We start from the raw sequence: 17,983 nt of genomic DNA on the forward strand, positions 1-17,983 counted from the left end.
GGGACAGGGATTTGGGGACAAACCCACACTCCTGACCCAGCAGCTCACAGCAACAGGGGGGGAGCACAACCAGCAGCAAATTTCCAGCAAAAAAAACCCTCAAATTCCATCAATTTTGGGCATTCCCATCCACCAATCCCACTTTTCCCAGCGTTCCACCCGGCTCTTCCTGCTGCATCCACAACATTCCAGGGAAAAAAGAGAGAGAAAAGGAGCCTGGATTTGCCTCTGGTGACTAAATTTATTTAGCAAGGAAAAGCTCCCGGCTGCCTCCGGGTACAGCTCAGAAAACTGGGAACAGATCCATCACATAATCCAGGGAAAACGCCCTCAGGCGGGCACAACAACTAAAAAATAAAGTGGATTTGTTTAATTTAAAAGCTCCAAAGCAATATAATCTATGATACAATGTACACTGTACACAGGGGGGAGTCCACACACAGGGCAGGAAAAAAGAAAAAAAAAAAAAAAACAAAAAAACGGGGGGATGAAGTCCCAAAATTCGAAATAAAAGAGGAAAAAAAAAAAAAAAAAAAAGGGAAAACGCCAACGTTGCTCGGAAATAAAAACTGGGAGAGAGGAATTGGCCATGGGGGGCGGGGGGGAAATGAGTTTTGGGAGAGAAATCCAGGGGATTAAATAGATTAAAAAAGCACTCATGATCCACAGGGTTGGGATCTGGGAGAGGGGGGAGTGTAAGGCAACGATCTCCATAGAAAAAAAGGGATTTTTTTTCCAAAGGGGTTATATAGATATTTATAGCTATTTATAGACTTTAAATATAAAGTAGGAATGTGCTGTGGAGCCTCTCCTGGGCGTCCCTGGCTCCTGCCCCACATCTGGGGGGCTCTGGGTCACCCCCTGAGCCTGTTTTGGGGGGGGGGGAGGAGGAAGAATCACAGGTAAAGGTGACCCCTTACCCCCCCCCAGCTCCTTTTCGGGGTGCTCTGCTCTTTTGGGAGGATAAAATCCCCCTCCTGGGAGTGCTGGCCCGTGGATCCGGGATTTGGGATTGGTTTTTTTTTTTTTTTTTTGGGGAGGGGGGGGTGGGAGGGATGCTCTGTCTGTCTGTCTGTCTGTCTCTCTCCTCCCCCCTACAAGTTCTTGGTGACCAGGTGAGTTTTGTAGTGCTTGGTCAGGTGGTCGGAGCGCATGAAACGTTTCTGGCACTGAGCGCACTCGAAGCGTTTGTCACCTGTTGGGGAGGGGACACGGAGGGGGACACTCAGGGGGCTGCCACCTCCTGGAAGGGAGGTGACACCCCAAGGGATACGTCTTCGTTCATCCCCCCCACTCCTCTCTTCGTTCCCTAAAATTCAACTCGGAATTCAACCTCGAAATTCGACCCAATTTCATGGCAAAATTATCCACGAAATGGTCAAAATTATCCCAGAATTATCCCTAAACCCGGTCAAAGTTCATCCAAAATTCACCTCAAAATTATCCCAGAATTATCCCTAAACCCGGTCAAAGTTCATCCAAAATTCACCTCAAAATTATCCCAGAATTATCCCTAAACCCGGTCAAAATTCATCCAAAATTCACCTCAAAATTATCCCAGAATTATCCCTAAACCCGGTCAAAATTCATCCAAAATTCACCTCAAAATTATCCCAGAATTATCCCTAAACCCGGTCAAAATTCATCCAAAATTCACCTCAAAATTATCCCAGAATTATCCCTAAACCCGGTCAAAGTTCATCCAAAATTCACCTCAAAATTATCCCCCAAAACGGCTGAAATTCACCCAAAATTCCCCTCAAAGTTATCCGAAAATTATCCCCCAAAATGGATAAAATTCACCTCAATGTAATCCCAAAATTATCCCTAAACCCGGTCAAAGTTCATCCAAAATTCCCCTCAAGATTATCCCCCAAAACTGCTGAAATTCGCCCAAAATTCCCCTCAATGTTATCCCAAAAACGGCAAAAATTCACCTCAAAGTTATCCCAAAATTATCCCCCAAAATGGATAAAATTTACCTCAATATAATCCCAAAATTGTCCCTAAACCCGGTCAAAATTCACCCAAAACTCACCTCAAAATAATCCCCAAATTATCCCCCAAAACGGCTGAAATTCACCCAAAATTCCCCTCAAAGTTATCCTCAAAAACGGCCAAAATTCACCCAAAATTCCCCTCAAAGTTATCCTCAAAAACGGCCAAAATTCACCCAAATTTCCCCTCAAAGTTATCACCTAAAATGGCCAAAATTCACCTCTAAATTGTCCTGAAAGTATCCCCAAAACTGGCCAAAATTCACCCGAAATTCACCTCAAAATAATCCCAAAATTATCCCCAAAACCGGCTAAAACTCACCTCAAAATTATCCTGAAATTATCCCCAAAACCGGTCAAAATTCACACAAAATTCACCTCAAAATAATCCCCAAAAAATATCCCCCAAAATAGCAAAATTCACCTCAAAATAATCCCAAAAATAATCCCAAAAATATCCCTCTCACGACACCAGAGACCCCCCAAAACCCTCCAGTCCCCCCCAGACCCCTCCAATCCCCCCCAGACCCCTCCAATCCCCCCCAAATTCCAGCCCCAAACTCAGCTCGGGGTGTCCCATCCTCCCAGCGCTCCGGGGTGGGATTTGGGGAGGGTTCTTTGGGAATGGGGAATATCCCAGGGGGATCCCTGACCTATTTAGGGGATCTGTTCTGGAAATGGGGACACTCCAGGGATATCCCAGAGCTATTTAGGGGATCTGTTCTGGGAATGGGGACACTCCAGGGATATCCCAGATCTATTTAGGGGATCTGTTCTGGGAATGGGGACACTCCAGGGATATCCCAGATCTATTTAGGGGATCTGTTCTGGGAATGGGGACACTCCAGGGATATCCCAGATCTATTTAGGGGATCTGTTCTGGGAATGGGGACACTCCAGGGATATCCCAGATCTATTTAGGGGATCTGTTCTGGGAATGGGGACACTCCAGGGATATCCCAGATCTATTTAGGGGATCTGTTCTGGGAATGGGGACACTCCAGGGATATCCCAGATCTATTTAGGGGATCTGTTCTGGGAATGGGGACACTCCAGGGATATCCCAGACTGATTTAGGGGATCTGTTCTGGGAATGGGAACACTCCAGGGACATCCCAGAGCTATTTAAGGGTTCTGCCTTGGGCACGGGGCATATCCCGGTCTATCCCAGACCTATTTAGGGGTTCTGCCTTGGGCATGGGGGATACCCCGGGACATCCCAGATCTATTTAGGGGCTCTGCCCTGGGCAGGGGGACACTCCAGGGATATCCCAGACCTATTTAGGGGTCCTGCCTTGGGAATGGGGACACTCCAGGGATATCCCACACCTGTCTGGGGGTTCTGCCTTGGGCATGGGGGGATACCCCGGGACACCCCAGAGCTCTTTGAGCCGGGCCGCTCGGGGCACAGGGCAGACCTGTTCAGGGGTACTGCCTTGGGCATGGGGCATATCCCGGGACATCCCAGATCTATTTAGGGGCTCTGCCCTGGGCAGGGGGACACTCCAGGGATATCCCAGACCTATTTAGGGGTTCTGCCCTAGGATGGGGGATATCCCAGTATATCCCAGACCTGTCTGGGGGTTCTGCCTTGGGCACGGGGCATATCCCGGTCTATCCCAGACCTATTTAGGGGTTCTGCCTTGGGCATGGGGCATATCCCGGGACATCCCAGACCTATTTAGGGGCTCTGCCCTGGGCAGGGGGACACTCCAGGGATATCCTAGACCTATTTAGGAGTTCTGCGTTGGGAATGGGGGATATCCTGGTCTATCCCAGACCTATTTAGGGGTCCTGCCTTGGGCATGGGGGATACCCCGGGACATCCCAGACCTATTTAGGGGCTCTGCCCTGGGCAGGGGGACACTCCAGGGATATCCCAGACCTATTTAGGGGTTCTGCCTTGGGAATGGGGCATATCCTGGGATGTCTCAGACCTGTCTGGGGGTTCTGCCTTGGGAATGGGGGATATCCCGGTATATCCCAGACCTATTTAGGGGTCCTGCCCTAGGAAGAGGGATATCCCAGACCTATTTAGGAGTTCTGCCTTGGGAATGGGGACACTCCAGGGATATCCCACACCTGTCTGGGGGGTTCTGCCTTGGGAATGGGGACACTCCAGGGATATCCCACACCTGTCTGGGGGTCCTGCCTTGGGCACGGGGCATATCCCAGTCTATCCCAGACCTATTTACGGGTCCTGCCTTGGGCATGGGGGGATACCCCGGGACACCCCGGAGCTCTTTGAGCCGGGCCGCTCGGGGCACAGGGCAGACCTGTTCAGAGGTACTGCCTTGGGCATGGGGCATATCCCGGGACATCCCAGATCTATTTAGGGGCTCTGCCCTGGGCAGGGGGGACACTCCAGGGATATCCCAGACCTATTTAGGGGTTCTGCCCTAGGATGGGGGATATCCCAGTATATCCCACACCTGTCTGGGGGTTCTGCCTTGGGAATGGGGCATATCCCGGGATGTCTCAGACCTGTCTGGGGGTTCTGCCTTGGGCATGGGGGGATACCCCGGGACACCCCGGAGCTCTTTGAGCCGGGCCGCTCGGGGCACAGGGCAGACCTGTGTGCGTGCGCGCGTGCCGCTGCAGCTCGTCGGAGCGCGTGAAGCGCTTGCCGCAGAACACCCAGTTGCACACGAAGGGCCGCTCGCCCGTGTGCAGCCGCACGTGCGCCCGCAGCAGAGACGTCTTGCGGAACGTCCGCCCGCACTCGGGGATGTGGCAGATGTGCTTCTTCTTCCCGGCATCGCCCGGCCTGCGGGGAGAGGAGGGGTCAGGGAGAGGATACAGGCCTGGGATGAGGGGTTAGCCCGGGATAGGATCCAGAGGGATGAGGAGTCAGCCTGCGAGGGGATCCAGAGAGATCAGCCTGGGAGAGGATCTAGAGAGATCAGCCTGGGAGAGCATCCAAAGGGATGAGGGGTTAAACCAGGTGAGGATCCTGAGGGATGAGGAGTCAGCCTGGGAGGGGATCCAGGGGGATCAGCCTGGGAGGGGATCCAGGGGGATGAGGAGTCAGCCTGGGAGGAGATCCAGAGGCATCAGCCTGGGAGGGGATCCAGGGGGATCAGCCTGGGAGGGGATCCAGGGGGATCAGCCTGGGAGGGGATCCAGGGGGATCAGCCTGGGAGGGGATCCAGGGGGATGAGGAGTCAGCCTGGGAGGGGATCCAGGGGGATGAGGAGTCAGCCTGGGAGGGGATCCAGAGGGATCAGCCGGGAGGGGATCCAGAGGGATGAGGGGAGAGAGGAACCAAAGGGATGAGGGGTTAAGCCCAGGCGAGGATCCTGAGGGATGAGGGGTCAGTCCGGGAAAGGATCCAGATGGATCAGCCTGGGAGGGGATCCAGGGGGATGAGGAGTCAGCCTGGGAGGGGATCCAGATGGATCAGCCCGGGAGGGGATCCAGGGGGATGAAGGGTCAGCCCGGGATAGGATCCAGAGGGATGAGGGGAGAGAGGAGCCAAAGGGATGAGGGGTTAGCCCAGGCGGGGATCCTGAGGGATGAGGGGTTAGCCCGGGAAAGGATCCAGAGGGATGAGGGGTTAGCTTGGGAGAGGATCCAGATGGATCAGCCTGGGAGAGGATCCAGAGGGATGAGGGGAGAGAGGATCCAAAGGGATGAGGGGTTAAACCAGGCGAGGATCCAGAGGGACGAGGGGCCAGCCCGGCAGAGGATCCAGGGGGATCAGCCTGGGAGAGGATCCAGGGGGATTAGGGGTTAGACCAGGAGAGGACCCTGAGGGATGAGGGGTTAGACCAGGACAGAGTATCCAGAGGGATGAGCTGCTCCAGGAAAGGCGGATCCAGGCGGGATTAGGGGTTATTCCGCAAGAGGCGGATCCAGAGGGATAAGCCCTTCCCACTTCCCGAACTCACCGCTTGTCGCCGTCCTTGCAGTTGGGACAGGTGCAGGCCATCCTCCTCCTCTTCTCTCCGGGCTGGATGCTGTCCCCGGATAACGCCTGCTCCATCTGCAGCTGGATCTGCGTGGGGCTCAGCCCGCTGATGGTCACGTTGTTGCCGGACACGTTCTGCACCGTCAGCTGCTGCTGGCCTGGGGAGGGAAAAGGGGCAGTCAGGATCCATCCATGCTCCTCCCACCGGACCCTCTGGAGCAGGGAATTTCCCAAATTTATCCCCTCCCCGAGCCCCGCATGCAGCACAGCCCCCTTTTGCCACGCGCCGCTCCCGGTAAGTCCCTTTTTTCTGAATATACTGTGCGGTTTTTCAAAGTTTTCAAAAAGTTTTTCGACCCTTTTTAGCCGGGCGGGGAAAAAAACAGATGATCTCAAAGAGGAAACAAAAAAGAAACTTTGAAAAAACGTGCAATATATTGAGCAAAAAAACGGGACTTACCCCGCAGCCTAAGGGCCGCTCCAGGCTCGGGCGTCCCTGGCAGACGTGACAGGGGCTGGAAAGAAGAAGACGGGGTCAGCGTCAGCAAGCGGGGTTGGGATTGGGATTTGGATTGGGATGGCTGCTCCCAGGGCAGCAGGAGGAGGAGGAGGAGGAGGAGGAGGAGGAAGGGAAGAACAAGTGGGGTTTGGCAGCAGAGGAGCAGAGGCAGCAGGGAGGGAGCGCAGGCAGAGCGAGGGATCGCGCGAAGCCGAGGGGTGGAAGGAGGTGGGAATGTCCTGGCTGAGCCCTGGCTCAGCTCATCACACCCGTGGCTCCTTGCTGGTCACCTCCACATTAATTGGAATGTCTAATTAAATCCATCCCCATTCCCTTAAAAACAAAAACAAAACCAAAAAAACAATCCCAGGGCAACGGCAGAGAGGGGAAACTGCACCAGGCTGGGATTTGTGCTGATTTCTGTCGGGATTTGTGCTGATTTCTGCTGGGATTTGTGCTGATTTCTATCGGGATTTGTGCTGATTTCTGCTGGGATTTGTGCTGATTTCTGCTGGGATTTGTGCTGATTTCTATCGGGATTTGTGCTGATTTCTGCTGGGATTTGTGCTGATTTCTATCGGGATTTGTGCTGATTTCTGCTGGGATTTGTGCTGATTTCTATCGGGATTTGTGCTGATTTCTATCGGGATTTGTGCTGATTTCTATCGGGATTTGTGCTGATTTCTGCTGGGATTTGTGCTGATTTCTGCTGGGATTTGTGCTGATTTCTATCGGGATTTGTGCTGATTTCTATCGGGATTTGTGCTGATTTCTATCGGGATTTGTGCTGATTTCTGCTGGGATTTGTGCTGATTTCTGCTGGGATTTGTGCTGATTTCTGCTGGGATTTGTGCTGATGCCTGGAGAGGAGGAGGAGATTCCCAGCTGCTGGAAAAGAAACCACGGCAAGGCAGCAGGTCTGGCTGGCTCAGGAAGGAGATAAAACTCCCCACAGACACAGCTCCTTGGGAAGGGAATGGGGACAGGGCTGTGACATTCCTGGATTCCTAGGGATCAGGAGCACACCGGGGCCATGTCTGGATGCTTCTGGATTTAAGGAGATCCCTGGAGTGAGGGGTTCACTCCCTGGAATGGTGATCCCTGGAGCTGGAAGAATGGAGCTGTGTGTGTGTGGATTTGGGAATTTGGGAGAGTTCCTCATTCCCAGGGCATGCAGGAGAATTTCCAAACCCAGGATGGGGATCTGGAATGGGATCCATGGGACACAACCGTGTCCCCTCTGCCTGGCTGGATCCTTGCCCTCTGGAAAAAAGGCATCCCAAGGATTTGGACACAGAGCTGAGGAGGGAACAGAGCTGGGCTGGGCTCCTAGGAAACCTCTGCTGCTTCCTGCAGGTTGGGCAGGCAGCCACCCCTGTCACCCACAGCTCTCCAGGATGTGCCTGGAATCACCCAAAGGACACTTTGGGAAACACTCCTGGAGTGCAGGAGCGACCACAGAAGGTGCTGACACTGCAGAGCCCCTCGGGGGCACGAGGGATCTGATTTAATCTGATCCAGGGACATCCCATCCTTGGGAAGTTTCAGGGAGGCCCTCAGGAGCACGAGGGATCCCATCTGATCCAATCTGATCTGATCCAGGAAGGATTCCACTCCACATTCCCATCCTCAGGAAGCTTAAGGAGCTGCCCACTGTCCCTGTCCCCCCTCAGGAGCACGAGGGATCCCATCTGATCTGATCCAGGCTGGATTCCACTCCACATTCCCATCCTTGGGAAGCTCAAGGAACCCCTCAGGAGCACGAGGGATCCCATCTGATCTGATTTAGAGACATCCCATCCTCAGGAAGCTTCTGGGAGCCCCTCAGGAGCACGAGGAATCCAATCTGATCTGATCTGATGTGATCCAGGAAGGATTCCACTCCACATTCCCATCCTTGGGAAGCTCAAGGAACCCTTCAGGAGCATGAGGAATCCCATCTGATCCAATCTGATCTGATCCAGGAAGGATTCCACTCCACATTCCCATTCTTGGGAAACTCAAGGAGCCCCTCAGGAGCACGAGGAATCCCATCTGATCTGATTTAGGGACATCCCATCCTCAGGAAGCTTCTGGGAGCCCCTCAGGAGCACGAGGAATCCAATCTGATCTGATGTGATCCAGGAAGGATTCCACTCCACATTCCCATCCCCGGGAAGCTCAAGGAACCCCTCAGGTGCACGAGGGATCCGATCTGATCTGATCCAGGCAGGATTCCACTCCACATTCCCATCCTTGGGAAACTCAAGGAGCCCCTCAGGAGCACGAGGAATCCCATCTGATCTGATTTAGGGACATCCCATCCTCAGGAAGCTTCTGGGAGCCCCTCAGGAGCACGAGGAATCCAATCTGATCTGATCTGATGTGATCCAGGAAGGATTCCACTCCACATTCCCATCCTTGGGAAGCTCAAGGAACCCCTCAGGAGCACGAGGGATCCGATCTGACCTGACCCAGGAATGATTCCACTCCACATTCCCATCCTCGGGAAGCTCAAGGTGCCGCCCACACCTTTCCACACCCCCATCCCCAACTCCCGCCGGGCGCCACCCACCTCCGGTGTTGGTGATGGTGACGGGCACCCCCTGCACCTGGACGCCGTTGATGTTGATGGTCTGCATGGCCTGTGCAGCTGCCGCCAGCTGTGCTGCGTTCAGGCTCAGGATGCCCCCGGCCGGGGCGATTTTGGGCAGCGGCCTCTCCTTGCGAGGGGCCGGTTTGCGGGCGGGGCCGGCCCCGGGGCCGGGGCTGCGGGACACGGGGCTGCCACACGATGTCCCCGAGGATGGAGGCACGGGCACGGGTATGGACGAGGCCTCCTGGAGCAGCACGGTCTGCAGCTCGCCGGTGGGGCTCTTGAAGTAGATCTGGAAAGGGGTGGGATTTTGGGATGAGATCCGCCCACGCAGCCCGGGAATGGTGGAATGGTTTGGGGAGGAGGGGTTTTAATCTTGTTGCAACTTCCCGGGATTCCTTCTGCTGCCCCAAGGCTTGGAGACTTCCAGGGAAGGGAAAGCCACAGCTTGTGTGGGAAATGCATCCCAGACCCCCCTTCCACGCTCACTGGGAAGGAAACGTGGATCTTTGTGGGCCTCATGGAGAAAGGAGAAAGCTCCTGGATTTTACACAGGGCAACACAAAGACACCAATCCCTCTCCCACCTCCCTTTGTGTCCCAGGAGCTTCCCAGCAGGCTGGCTCATCCCAACCCTGCCGTGGCACCGGGGAGGTTTCAGCTCCTCCAGATCCTATAAAAGCAGGCAGAGCTCCTAAATCCCTGCACTCCCATCCTCCAACACCTAAACCAAGCTGGGAATACCCCACAAAACCCTCCAGCTCCTAAAATCTGGGTGAGGATTAGAGGAGGAACAAGAAGAAGATTCCCAGGGGGGTCTGTACCTGTGTGGGGGTGGGCTCGGCCGCCTGGATCTGGAAGTTCTGCGAGGATTTCTGCGGCACCGTGGGCAGCGTGGCCGAGGCCGCCTGCACCACGCGCAGCGCCTGCTGCGGGATCTGCACCACCTGCGACTCCTGCTTGGGCTGCACCACCTGCACCTGCTGCACCACTGCTGGCTGCCCCGAGCCAGGGCTCTGCACGATCAGCAGGTTGTTCCCGGCTTGGATGATGTTTTCCGCCGTCGTTTCGATCAGCACCGTCTCCACCTGCTCCGCCACGGCCACTGCGGCCGGCTGGGCGGGGGACATGGCCTTTTTCCGAGGTTTTTTACCCGGTTTTGAGGGGCTGTCCGTGACCAGCTGGCTCTGCCCACCTCCCTCAGGGCTCACCAGGTTGTTGACGGGCAGGGTTAAGGTGACGTTGCCACCCCCGGGCAGTTTGACCACGCCGCTCGTCGCCGACGCCGCTTTCTGAGCCGGGGCCGGTTTGATGGGCACGGGTTTGTGTGAGGATGAGGAGGAGGAGGAGGAGGAAGATGGAGTGAGGATGGCCTGGTTGGTGCCTGGGATGATCTGGATCTGGTTGGGCTGCACCTGGATGGTCTGAGCCCCACCGGGCTGCAGCTGTGGCACCGCCTGGTACTGGATGTTGGAGGAGGAAGAAGAGGAGGACGAAGACGAAGAGCGAGAGGCTTTGTTGAGCACGGCCGGGTTCTGGATGGCAAAAACCAGCTGCCCCCCGGGGTAGGAGGTGCCCACCTGGGAACCCTGGATCTGGAAGAGGTTCCCTTTGGAGGACAGGATGCCGATGCTGTTCTTGGCAGAGCCCAGGGGCAGCGGGGCGGGTTTGATGGGCACCAGTTTGCGAGGGGTGGGCTGGGGAGGGGCCGGCGGCGTCACGGCGGCTTCCACGGCAGGGGGACCGATCTTGCTACATGTGGCTGCCAGCAGGGCCAGGGGAGAGGGCTGGGAATCCTGGGGAGACAGGGCAGCATGGCAGATCCCCGTCCCAGGGCTGGAAAAATCCCATTCCAGATCCCCATCCCGGGGCTGGAACATTTCCCCTGGATCCAATTCCAGATCCCCATCCCAGGGCTGGAAAATCCCATTCCAGATCCCCATCCCGGGGCTGGAACATTTCCCCTGTATCCAATTCCAGATCCCCATCCCGGGGCTGGAACATTTCCCCTGTATCCAATTCCAGATCCCCATCCCGGGGCTGGAACATTTCCCCTGGATCCAATTCCAGATCCCCATCCCAGGGCTGGAAAATCCCATTCCAGATCCCCATCCCGGGGCTGGAACATTTCCCCTGTATCCAATTCCAGATCCCCATCCCGGGGCTGGAACATTTCCCCTGTATCCAATTCCAGATCCCCATCCCGGGGCTGGAACATTTCCCCTGTATCCAATTCCAGATCCCCATCCCAGGGCTGGAAAATCCCATTCCAGGTCCTCTTCCCGGGGCTGGAACATTTCCCCTGGATCCCATTCCAGGTCCCCATCCCGGGGCTGGAACATCTCCTTTGGATCCATGGCACTGAGGGTCCAAATCTTCTCATTCCCAGCCTCAAATTTTCTCGGTTCCACCCAGAAATCTTCTTGTTTCCAGCCCCAAATCTTCCCAGTTCCACCCCAAAATCACCCAATTCCCAGCCCACTCCATCTCCCTGCCGCCTGTTTTTCTAACTTTGGGAATGAAAAGGAATTCGGGGAAAGATTCCTGGTTTTGAACAGTTTCTTTTTAAAGGCTTTAAGTCCTTCCTTACACACCCTCAGGTGACTCCACCACTCTTCCAATTCCCAATTCCTAATTTTTCTGTGAAGGAATTCCCCCACCACAACTTTTAGCAGCACTGCCATCACCTTTTAAATCCCATCCTCACGTCCTTAAAACCATCATAAATCTGTGGATACCCTGAAAACTTCCTGGGATTCACCCCTGGCAGCTCAAATCCCAAACCCACGCCGAGCTGTGATCAGAGATCCTCGGGGAGGAGGAACAACACCAGGATCAGGACTGGGAATGAGGACCCCCCCCCAGAGTGGTTCAGGGGCTCTGTCCTGCTCTCCTGGCTCCTCCTGAATCCCAGGAAAAGCCCTGAGGAGGGATGGACTCACCTGGGCAGCAGAGGTGGCTGAGGGCTGCAGGTATTCACTGGGGCTGACAGCAGCAGTGGCAGCCATGCTGTCCCTCGAGCTGTGGGGACACAGCAGGGAAGGATTTAGGATTTGTCCCCCCAGAATTATCCCACCTCACCCAGGGATATGGGGATTGCCCTCAGTGTGTCAGTTTTTCCACCACGGTTTGGTTTTTGTTCGCTTCCTGAGGGGAATCTCAGTGAGTATTCCTGGATTTCCAGGTGTTTTCGTGGATTCCAGCACAGGCTTGGCTTGAAGGAGCAGCCCCCCAAAACTGACAGAGCACAACTGCAAGGCAGGGGTGCCCAGAGAGCTGAAATCTTCCCATTCCAATCCCCAAATCTTCCTGTTTCCCCCCTGAAATCTTCCTAGTTCCAGCCTGAAATCTTCCCATTCCCAACCCAAAATATTCCCATTCCAATCCCCAAATCATCCCAGAATTCCACCCTGAAATCTTCCCATTCCCAGCCCAAAATCTTCTCAGTTCCAGCCTAAAATGTTCTTGTTTCCAGCCCCAAATCATCCCAGAATTCCACCCTGAAATCTTCCCATTCCCAGCTTGACATCTTCCCATTTCCAGCCTGAAATCTTCCCATTCTTGGCTCCAAATCTTCCCAGTTCCAACCCAAAATCTCACAATTCCCAGCCTGAAATCTTCCCATTCTTGGCTCCAAATCGTCCCAGTTCCAACCCAAAATCTCACAATTCCCAGCCCACACCATCTCCCTGCTGCCTGTTTTTCCAGTTTTGGGAATTAAAAGGAATTCAGGGAAAGATTCCTGGTTTTGAACAGTTTCATTTTAAAAGGTTTAAGCCAGGAGAAAAAAAAAAAAAAAAAAAAAAAAAAAAAAGACTCCTAAATCCTCACAATTTGCTCCGTGTTTTGTTCTGGATTTGAAGACAAATTTCCTCTGGCAGATTTCCCCAGTCGCCCCCATCCAGCTGTCACTCCATGAAATTTCCCTGGATAAGCTTCCAAGAATTTTGGGTGGCTGAGGGTGACAGGGGCAGCCCTGACCTCGGGAAGGCAGCCAGAATGTGGAAAAAAAAAAAAAAAAGGGAAAAGGAGGAATTTCCTTCATTTTGGAGCCTTGTCTGATCCGAGGGACTTTTAAACCCGGAGGAAATTCCTCCAGGAGACAGAGGAGCAGCCAAAACTCCTGGAAAACCCGAGTTGAGACCCCCTAAAATCTCTCAGATATCCTGGGATAACATTTCCTCCCTGGAAATGTGGAATTTCCTCAAAGAGAGCCACGGAGAGCAGGAAAAAAACTGGGAAAAGTCACGGGAAAAATCTTTGAAATCCCTGGGAAGAGGCAGGGATGTTCTTCCGGGGATTTTGTGTGGCTGTTCCCTCCCTTCCATCGAAATTTAGGGCAGATCTGAGGATTAACAGCCCTGACTGCGAATCAGAGCAGGGCTGAGGCAGATCCCGGGAGAAATTATATTTTCCCTGGAAAAATCCAATTTTCCTGAGAGAAATCCCATTTTCCCGGGAGAAATCCCATTTTTCCTGGAAGAAATCCCATTTCCCCAGGAGAAATCCCTTTTTTTCTAGGAGAGATCCCATTTTCCCTGGAGAGATCCCATTTTCCACAGAGGAAATCCCAATTTCGCAGGAGAAATCCAATTTTCCTGGGAGAAATCCCATTTTTCCTGGGAAAAATCCCATTTCGCCCAGAAAAATCCCATTTTCTCAGAAGGAAAATTTTCCTCCACCAGGGAAATTTGGGAACCATCCTGAATCCCACCAGGGGAATGAATCCCAAGGAAATTAATCCCACCAGGGGAAAAGAGCCCAAATCCCACCAGGGAAAATGAATCCCATCAAGAAAATTTGGGAACCGTCCCGAATCCCATCAGGGAAGTGAATGCCGTGAGGAAAATTTGGGAACTATCCCAAATCCCACCAAGGAAATTAATCCCACGAGGGAAATTTGGGAACCATCCCGAATTCGGGAACCATCCCGGATCCCACGAGGGAAATTTGGGAAGCATCCCGGAGCCCACGAGGGAAATTTGGGAAGCATCCCGAATCCCACGAGGGAAATTTGGGAAGCATCCAGAATCCCATGAGGGGATTTGGGAACCATCCCTATTCCCCTCAGTGAAATGAATCCCCCCAGTGCCTGAATTCCCCCATCCCTATGAACCCTTCCAAGGGGAACCAACCCCAATCCCACCCTGGAGAACCAGCCCGAATCCTTCTCCAAACCCCCCCAAAATTCCCGTCCCAAATCTTCCCCCCAAAACTCCCTAAAACCGGGGAGGTTTCACACAGACCCCGGCGTGTGGGGAGTCCCGGGCTCACCCTCACCCCTCTCCCCAGGGTCCCCCCGAAGTGACCCCGGCACCCGCGGGCCGGGATGGGGCTCGGACCCCCGAGGGCCCCCCAGCCTCACACCGCGGCCACCCCCGGGCGGTCCCGGGGGAGGCGGGTCCGAAAGGCCGGGCCCGCCCCCGACCGGGCCCCGCTGCCGGAAGCGCCGCCTGCCCGCCGGGCGCTGTAGGAGGGCGGCTGGAGGAGGCCGCAGGTCGCTCCCCGCCCCGGCGGCCCCGGAGCGGCCTCACCCCGGCCCCGCTCCCCCCGCACTGACCGGCCGGGGGCGGCGGCGGCTCCGACCCGCTCACGGCGCCATCTTCCTCCGCCGGGCACCGCCCTATTCCGCCCGCCCACTGGAGGAGGTTTTGACCAATCACCACCCGGCTTCTCGGCGCGCTGGCCAATGGGTGGTGAGATTGTGGAACGGCGGCCAATCCGCTGCGGGGTAAAGATTGATTGGCAGCTGCGCCGAGCAGTAAGGCTCGTGATGGAGGGACAGCTGCTCCAATGGGCGCGGAGCTCTGAAGTGACGGACGGCAGCGGAAAGCCAATAGAAGGGCTGAGTTTTGATTGACAGCGCAGACAGCCAATGAGCGAAAGCCCAGCCGGTGGCCATCCGCTGTTTGATTGACAGGCCCTCAAGGGGGACGGACTCCCTCGTAGGCGAGATCCGCACAAAAAGCGGCTTCTGATTGGTCACAAGTTTTGATTGACAGATCGCTCAAGCAATGGGAGGCTCGAGGCGGACGAGCTGCGCTTGTGATTGGCGGAGAGGGGGTTCTGAGCGGATGACGTCAGCGGGGTCCCCGGCAGGGAGGGGAGTCCCGGGGATCCCCCGAGCCCCCCCATCCATCAGCGGCTGCTCGGGGCACCCCGGCGTGGTCAGTGAGGAGGATTTGGGGGGACCCGGGAGTGATGGCGCTCCTGAGGGACCCCCAACCCCTCCGGAGAGGGGGACACAGCGGGGTTTGGGGTGTCCCTTCCCCCTGCAGAGCTTGGGGTGCCCCATCTCCCCTCAGGGGTCTGGGGGTCCTCAGCCCAATCCCCTTGCAGAGGTTTGGTGGTTCAAGGTGCTTGGAGGATTTTGGGGTGTTCAAGGCGCTAGAAAGGACAGGACTGGGGGTCTCCAGTCCCTTAACAGATTTTGGGGGTACCCAAAGGCGAGGGGGATCCCCTCACAAAAATCGTGGTTCTTTTGGGGTGAGGTTCACTGTCCCAGAGAGGATCGGAGTTTCCTGAGAGGATTGGGGTCCCCATTCCCCTTGTAGAGGTTTGGGGGTTCAGGATGCTCAGAGAGTTTTGGGGTGTTCAAGCTGCCCGAAGGGATGGGGTCCCCATTCCTCTTGCAGAAGTTCGGGAGCTGAGGATGCTTGGAGAGGTTTGGGGGTTCGGGATGCTTGGAGAGTTTTGGGGTGTTCAAGGCTCTAGAAAGGCCAGGGGTCTCCAATCCCCTTAACAGATTTTGGGGCACCCAAAGGCGATGGGGATCCCCAGCCCCTCACCAAAATCGGGGTTCTTAGGGGGGGTTGGTGTCAGTGTCCCAGAGAGGATTGCAGAGGTTTGGGGGTTCAAGATGCTCGGAGAGTTTTGGGGTGTTTAAGGCTCTAGAAGCGCCGGGGATCCCCAACCCCCTTAACAGATTTTGGGGCACCCAAAGGCAGTGGGGATCCCCAACCTCTCACCGAAATCAGGGTGCTCAGAGAGGGATGTTCAATATCCTAGAGTGGCTCAGGGGTTCCCCATCACCCCATCCCCACCTCGGGGGGATCCCGCACCCTCCCCGCACCCCTCGGGGCCCCCTCGGCGGTGCCAGCGCTGCCAGCCCGGGGGTGCCCAGCTGGCTCCAGCCCCCACGGGCCCAGCAGCTCCCACTGGAGCCAAATAATTGCTCGGTGCTTTGTTGTGCCGTGTCTGTGGCCGCGGGGCCTCCATTTGTGGGAACCTGCTGTGGCGAGAGCCTCCCTCCCTTTAATTACCGCCCTCCCTGCGCTCCGCTTACTCACCCGCCTGGCACCGGCGCCCCGACCCCCGCCCCGACACCCCAAAAACCCACCCGAGGGTCCCGCCGGTCAATTTGGGGGTGCCGGAATCACCCTGAGCCACACCGGTGTCCCCGCGTCCATCGAGCTGCAGGGGAGAGGTGGGGTTGGGTGTCCCGGAGGGGTCGCAGGGGTTGGGGACACTCAGGGACATCCCCGAAAGGACAGCGCAGCTCCGGCCAAGCTCGTAAAAGCCGCGGGAGGCAGCGCGGACGCGGGCGTTGGGTCCCTGCGTTGGGGACACGGGGACAGCCACGTGTGGGACGTGGCAGCGGCTCGGGGACACCGGGCCCGGACCCCGGTTCTGTCCCTGCGGCCCAGAGCGGGACCTCGGAGCTGCTGGAGGACACCCAAATGACATTGTCACCCCCAGAGAGGGGACCCTGCGACATCAGCCGGGCCCGTGGGGACATCCCCAAACGGCATTGTCACCTCCCAGGGAGGGGACACCGGGTGGGGACCCCGAGCAAGGGACCAGGGGGTCCCACCGGGCTCAGCAGAGGCTGCCGGGGAGAGAGGGAGGGGACAGGGTGGCCCCCCGGAGCCCCCCGGGTGGCTCGGGGGAGGCTCCGCTGCCGCCGGTCCCGCCCCGGGGACAGGGACAAGTCGCAGCCTGTCGCTCCCTGCCTCAGTTTCCCCAGGCGGGAGTGACGCGATCCGTGTCACCGTGCCTGGGAAAGCGACATCGTCACCGTCCGGGAGGTGACACTGATGAGCAGCGAGAGGGGACAAGGATGCGCTGGTTGGCACGGCATGGCTGGGATGGGGACACGGGGACGGAGGGACAGGGGGACACCAGGACACAGGGACACCAGGACACAGGGACACAGGGACACAGGGACACAGGGACGCACAGGCTGGCACAATGAGGCTGGGATGGGGACACGGGGACACGAGGACGTGGGGACACACAGGCTGCACCGGGAGGTCCCGGAGGACCCAGAGGACCCGGAGCAGTGACACGGAGCGAGGACACGCCATGGCTGCGGTCCCTTTGCCCGCTGTCCCTGTCCCCAACCCTCCTGTCCCCGTCCCGTGCCAGCGGGACGCGCCCGAGCCCACCCTCGGTTCCCGGAACCGCAGCTCCTCCCTCCCCGGTCCCTCCCCGGTCCGTCCCCGGTCCCTCACCCTTGCCAGCGCCGTGTCCCTGTCCCCGGTGCAGCCGGGTCCCATTCCTGTGTCCCCTTTTCCCAGTGCCGCTGTCCCCAGCGTGTCCCTGTCCCCATCCCTGACACATCCCAGTGTCCCCATTCCCACCGCATCCGTGTGTCCCATCCCCGGTGCAGCCGCGTGTCCCTGTCCCCAGCACAGCCCGATGTCCCTGTCCCCAGTGCCACTGTGCGTCCCTGTCCCCTGGTGCAGCCCAGTGTCCCATCACTGCATGCCTTGTCCCCAGTGCGTCCACATGTCCCAGTTCCCTCTTCACCTCCATGTCCCCATTCCCGCCCAGTGTCCCAGGTGCAATGTCCCTGTCCCCAGTGTCCCATCCCCCGTGCAGTGTCCCTGTCCCCAGAGCATCCACATGTCCCAATTCCCTTCCACATCCGTGTGTCCCATTCCCAGTTGTAGCCATGTTCCTACGTCCCCAGCACAGCCCGGTGTCCCTGTCCCAGCCCGGTGTCCCTGTCCCTGTCCCTGTCCTTGTCCCCATCCCTGTCCCCAACCCCATCCCAGTCCC

General features: G+C 56.6%; 1 protein-coding gene across 4 annotated transcripts; it reads right to left on the reverse strand.

The window, feature by feature from the left end:
* Nucleotides 1-221: 221 nt before the first annotated feature.
* Nucleotides 222-14,605, reverse strand: SP2 (Sp2 transcription factor). Of its 4 annotated transcripts, XR_015808556.1 has the most exons (8): nucleotides 14,541-14,605; nucleotides 11,923-12,001; nucleotides 9,805-10,776; nucleotides 8,961-9,273; nucleotides 5,888-6,065; nucleotides 4,482-4,764; nucleotides 3,520-4,429; nucleotides 222-3,170 (listed from the first exon to the last, which is right to left on the reverse strand). XR_015808556.1 is itself a non-coding variant. In XM_088179413.1 (7 exons), exons 2-7 carry the CDS (start codon nucleotides 11,986-11,988, stop codon nucleotides 1,095-1,097), a joined length of 1,824 nt encoding a protein of 607 aa, XP_088035539.1. In that variant the 5' UTR covers nucleotides 11,989-12,001; nucleotides 14,541-14,605; the 3' UTR covers nucleotides 222-1,094. The 4 variants fall into 4 exon arrangements, 3 of the variants coding, with proteins under 3 accessions (XP_088035539.1, XP_088035537.1, XP_088035538.1); XM_088179413.1 differs by lacking the exon at nucleotides 3,520-4,429 and having other exon boundaries at nucleotides 222-1,195; nucleotides 4,571-4,764; XM_088179411.1 differs by having other exon boundaries at nucleotides 222-4,429.
* Between the last annotated feature and the right edge of the window lie 3,378 nt (nucleotides 14,606-17,983).

Source organism: Sturnus vulgaris, chromosome 27 (assembly GCF_052056855.1).
Source record: "Sturnus vulgaris isolate bStuVul1 chromosome 27, bStuVul1.hap1, whole genome shotgun sequence".
Taxonomy (NCBI): Eukaryota; Metazoa; Chordata; class Aves; order Passeriformes; family Sturnidae; genus Sturnus; species Sturnus vulgaris.